Source organism: Gossypium hirsutum, chromosome D12 (assembly GCF_007990345.1).
Source record: "Gossypium hirsutum isolate 1008001.06 chromosome D12, Gossypium_hirsutum_v2.1, whole genome shotgun sequence".
NCBI classification, from domain to species: Eukaryota; Viridiplantae; Streptophyta; class Magnoliopsida; order Malvales; family Malvaceae; genus Gossypium; species Gossypium hirsutum.
Window position 1 is genome coordinate 30,518,546 of NC_053448.1, and position 4,438 is coordinate 30,522,983.

At 37.0% G+C, this 4,438-nt stretch overlaps 1 protein-coding gene across 2 annotated transcripts; it reads left to right on the top strand.

Annotated features, from left to right (window-relative positions):
* Nucleotides 1-752: 752 nt before the first annotated feature.
* LOC107945403 (ethylene-responsive transcription factor RAP2-10) lies at nucleotides 753-3,847 on the top strand. Of its 2 annotated transcripts, XM_016879400.2 has the most exons (3): nucleotides 753-1,830; nucleotides 2,075-2,223; nucleotides 3,609-3,847. In XM_016879400.2, exon 1 carries the CDS (start codon nucleotides 1,148-1,150, stop codon nucleotides 1,664-1,666), a length of 519 nt encoding a protein of 172 aa, XP_016734889.1. In that variant the 5' UTR covers nucleotides 753-1,147; the 3' UTR covers nucleotides 1,667-1,830; nucleotides 2,075-2,223; nucleotides 3,609-3,847. The 2 variants fall into 2 exon arrangements, with proteins under 2 accessions (XP_016734889.1, XP_040963839.1); XM_041107905.1 differs by lacking the exon at nucleotides 2,075-2,223.
* The last annotated feature ends 591 nt before the right edge of the window (nucleotides 3,848-4,438 follow it).

The following is a 4,438-nucleotide window of genomic DNA, read 5'->3' on the forward strand; positions in this document are numbered from 1 at the left end:
TCCGCGTTCCACCCGTCAATTATTTATTTCTATGTTTCAGAATTCTAAAAAACTCCAATTAACAATGAAAGCTATAAATTTTAACAAACGTGCTAAAAAAAGTTTATAAACTAAAAAGTAGAAAGACAAAAAAGCCCATCCACCCATTGCGTGGAGAGAAAGTCAATTCCTAACGGTATCTATCCACCGACCGAACACCGACCTACCCTATCTCTTAGCTCTTGCTCGCCTACTCACTCCTTTAAAAACAAAATTATTATAATAAAAAGATGGCAAAACAAACAAAGATAGAATCATTATCATGAAATTGAGTTTAATTATTGATTAATTAAAAAAGGTTGAGAAAACGAAAAAGTAATTTCCTTTTTAAAACCCTTTGAAATTCACTTCACTTGCCCACAAAACGACAATTCCTCCAATCCCTCCATCACCGCCTTCCTAATCACTTAATTGTTTGCGTGATCAAGTTTTTTTTATGTATTCTTTAATTAATGATTAAAGTATACTGTAGTGTGAAATCTTAGCTAAACAAACACCTAAGGACACCGGTTTCATCTCTCTATTTTAATATGAAAGAAATGAGATTAATAAATTCTATTTTGAAAGCATCGCAATAAGAAAACAAAATCATAAACTAATATTTAAACAATAAATTAGGTGTAAAATAAGTTTGAAATCAAAGATAATAAAAGAAGATGGAAGACAATAAAATTCATATTTATATGCCAATGACAACCCCAACATGCCATGCTTTAAAGCATCCAAGTCCACGCCCCGTTTCCCTTTTTCCCCCAGTTATAACAATTACTAAGAATAATAATATTGTGTATGTTGTATTTATAACAAAATTCCCTTACTCCACATAGATTTGTGTCGGTGAATTTGGATCTTCTCTTTTATAGTTTTTTTTCCTTCTCTTTCTCTCTGCCTTTCTTTGTTTGTTCTAACATATAACTTTGTTGTGTCGGAAAAACATTACATTTCAAACACGACACAACCAAACTAACTATGTCATCTCCAACTCTCCATTCTTCTCCTCCCCCTTCATAGTTCCAGCTTTCTTCCCCTGTTCTAATAAAAACCCAAGCCTCCCGACTACACAACCCAGAGTTGAGGAACATAGGATTTCTCCAATAATTTGCAAGGCATGGAGAATGGAACAGGAGTTGTTGCTTCAAGGGAGAGTTCGAGGAAGTCCACGGCGGAGAGGCCTTACAAAGGGATAAGGATGAGGAAGTGGGGGAAATGGGTGGCTGAGATTAGGGAACCCAATAAACGGTCGAGGATTTGGTTAGGGTCTTATTCAACACCTGTTGCGGCGGCTCGAGCTTATGACACGGCGGTTTTTTACCTGCGTGGACCGTCGGCGAGGTTGAACTTTCCTGACCTTTTGGCGGGAGAGAGAGTTGGCAGCGCCGGTGGCGGCTCTCTCGGTGGGGATTTGTCAGCGGCTACTATAAGGAAAAAAGCTATTGAAGTTGGTGCTAGAGTTGATGCTCTTGAGGCAGCTCACCACCACCACCACCATCATAATCATCGTGGTCATAATTATAATCATGGTTATGACGAAGAGTTGAAGCCAAGTACAGGCGGTTTTTTACATCGGGTTGACTTGAACAAGATGCCCGACCCGGAAGATTCAGATGGTGAATGGGAAAGGAAATAGGAAGTTAAAAAAAAATTGATTGAATCATGACCCTCCAACTTTTATGATGTAATTTTTGTTCCGTCTCTTTTGGCGGCTACCCCGAGGGAAAAAAGGAAGGGGAAAAGGGAGGTGGTTGCTAAAATGCACCGGGGGCAATTCCTATCATGCACACTGTAGTGGAGGTAAGTCTAGGTTACGCTGAAAAAATGATGAAACCTTTTGTATTAATTATTAGTCGTAATGAAAAATCTTTTTGGTTTTTCTATTTAGGCAGTTTTTCTTTCATTGGTGGGATTTGACGGTGGTAAAAAATTTGACCACTGGAGAAAAAGAAAAAGGATAATTGTATATTTGGCTCTAACCTCTAATTTCTATACTTCATTTACAGGGTTTTTTTTTATTATTAATTTGGTTGTGCTTATATAGGAAGCCTCTTCACTGTGATTCAGTAAAAAAGATATATAATTACTTTGGTGTCACTCCTGTTCTTCGGGGAGAGTGGAGGGACCAGATGTGCAAGTTGAAGCGACATATAGTCTAAAGATCACTCCCCACCGGAAAAAAAAGCAAATAAAGTGAGGAAATAGATATAATTATTTTTAAAAATAATTTATAGGTTAATTATTTGTTTTATATAATATTATCTTTTTTAAAAATATATATTTTGTGATAGTATTAGATATTAGGAATGGACAAGAAGAGATGAAAAAGGGAAAATGCAGTGGCCTACACATTCGGGCAGTTAGGTGCAAATTGGCCATACTAACCACTAATGCTATAACTAGTAGAGTGATAAGATTTTGAGGTAGGTATTTTTCTGGTTCTCCACTCTGGATGTGGGACACGTGAAGCTAGAATAAAAATAATAATAAAAAGAAAAGAACGATTGCCGTCCTCCTGGAAATGGATGATGATGTTTTGGTCGGTCCAACTTGGCTGTTGCGGAAGGTTTTTTTCCATAATAATCTATTACATTAGTTGTCAAATCTCGCCCCTCCTTGACCTTCCAAAAACACCAATACGATTTTTATGCTTTGACTTGTTTTCTTCTTCGTCCTCCTTAACAACTACTTTCTTCCAATCACCGAAAGAAACTTGTTTGTTTAAGAGTAACTTAAGAATCTTCAATGCCCATTGGCCTCTTTTGATGTAGATATTTGGCCAATTAGCCGTCTATCAAATCTGCGGATTTAAGGGATTGACATGAATTTCTTCTTAATTACTGCGTGTTGACCCTGGTGAAAGAGTTGTATGGCTATAATGTAAATCCCATACTAAATACAGGAGTAAATTTTGAGAAAAAGGTAAAACACAGGACAAAATAAACGTACTGCACGTGTCATCTTCTCTCTCCAATTTGTTTTTCATTTGAGTTAAGCTTTTCCTTAGTTATCGAGCTTTATCTAAGGGCAGCTCTCACAACATCTCTTCTTGTGATGATACCGATCTTCAAATGACAGGAAATGCGCTATGTAATATTTAAGTGACATGTTGAATCCAGTTCTAGTGGTAGGTCGATATGGATTTGGATGAAAATCTTAGCTTTGAAGCTTAATGCTTTCCTATCATACCAAAAGAATGACATATAAAAGGGGAAGCAGTCAAGCTTTAGTGTCAAACCGAAGTGTGCAAAAGTTGGTTGTTTCACGTACGACTAATGGAGCTGCTGTCACTAAATCCCCAACTACCGGTCCGTTGGTTTCATTGAGTATCTTATGTACTTTGTTGAAACTCTGCAAAATTGAGGACCATTGAGTTGGACATACTGAAAAAGTAAACGATAAATACAAATGAGTTTTCGAACCAATTGCAGTAAGCTAAAATAGACACAACAAAGTTAAGCAGCCTGAACCAGCCAAGGGATTCCTAGGGTGGTTTAGTATATACCCCAACTAATGCATGGCAGGTAAATTGTTTTAATAACGTGAGGTGTGACTCGCATTTATCGGATGTTATGCAGGTACTTAACAAAAACAAACGTGTGACATCACGACGAGGAGATATGTGATGTTCGATGACATGACAAGCAAGGACGACATCATGACAAGGGTCGTCGGGACAAGGCGATAATCTTTTGAGGTAGGAGCAGGGGCGATGTCATGACGTCGCGACGATATCTCACCTAATGTAGTCGCGTTTTAGACTCCAAGCAAGACTTTTCCCATTTGGAATTTGATTACTTCAAGACTATTTTAGTTTGATCATATCTCTAATCTGAGTCTATATAAAGGGCTTTTGTAACCTTGATTCAGACAAGCCAATCAACAAGGGCTTTTCTTGAAGGCGACAAGATATAGTCGCATATGTGTTTTGGTGAGAATTTTGTGATAACTATGGAGAGAATTTTGTTTCCAAGTTAGGGTTTTGTTTTTGGGGCTTGGTATTGTACATTTAGTACATTTAGAATTATTTTCTCTATATAATACTCACGTTTGTTTACTCATTTAGTGAAAAGCTTAAGCCTCCTTTACTTGTGTTTTTTATCCTCCTCGAAGGAGTTTGTCACATAAATATTTGTGTACCCAATTTTCTTTTTCTCTTTTTCGTTATTGTTCGATGTTTATACGAGTCAATTCCAAAAACTAAAATTCATGAAGTAATGCTCAACCTTTGACTTGTTCCAAGGACAATTGTGGGCTTTTTTGCCCAGTTGACCCAAAATAATTAATTATTTACGAAAATTATTCAAGTCAAAACTTATTACGAAAATGACTTATTCTCTACGGTGCTTGCTACCGTCCCCTGACACACTGACAATACTGCTCCCAATGATAACCTGTTAAAAATATT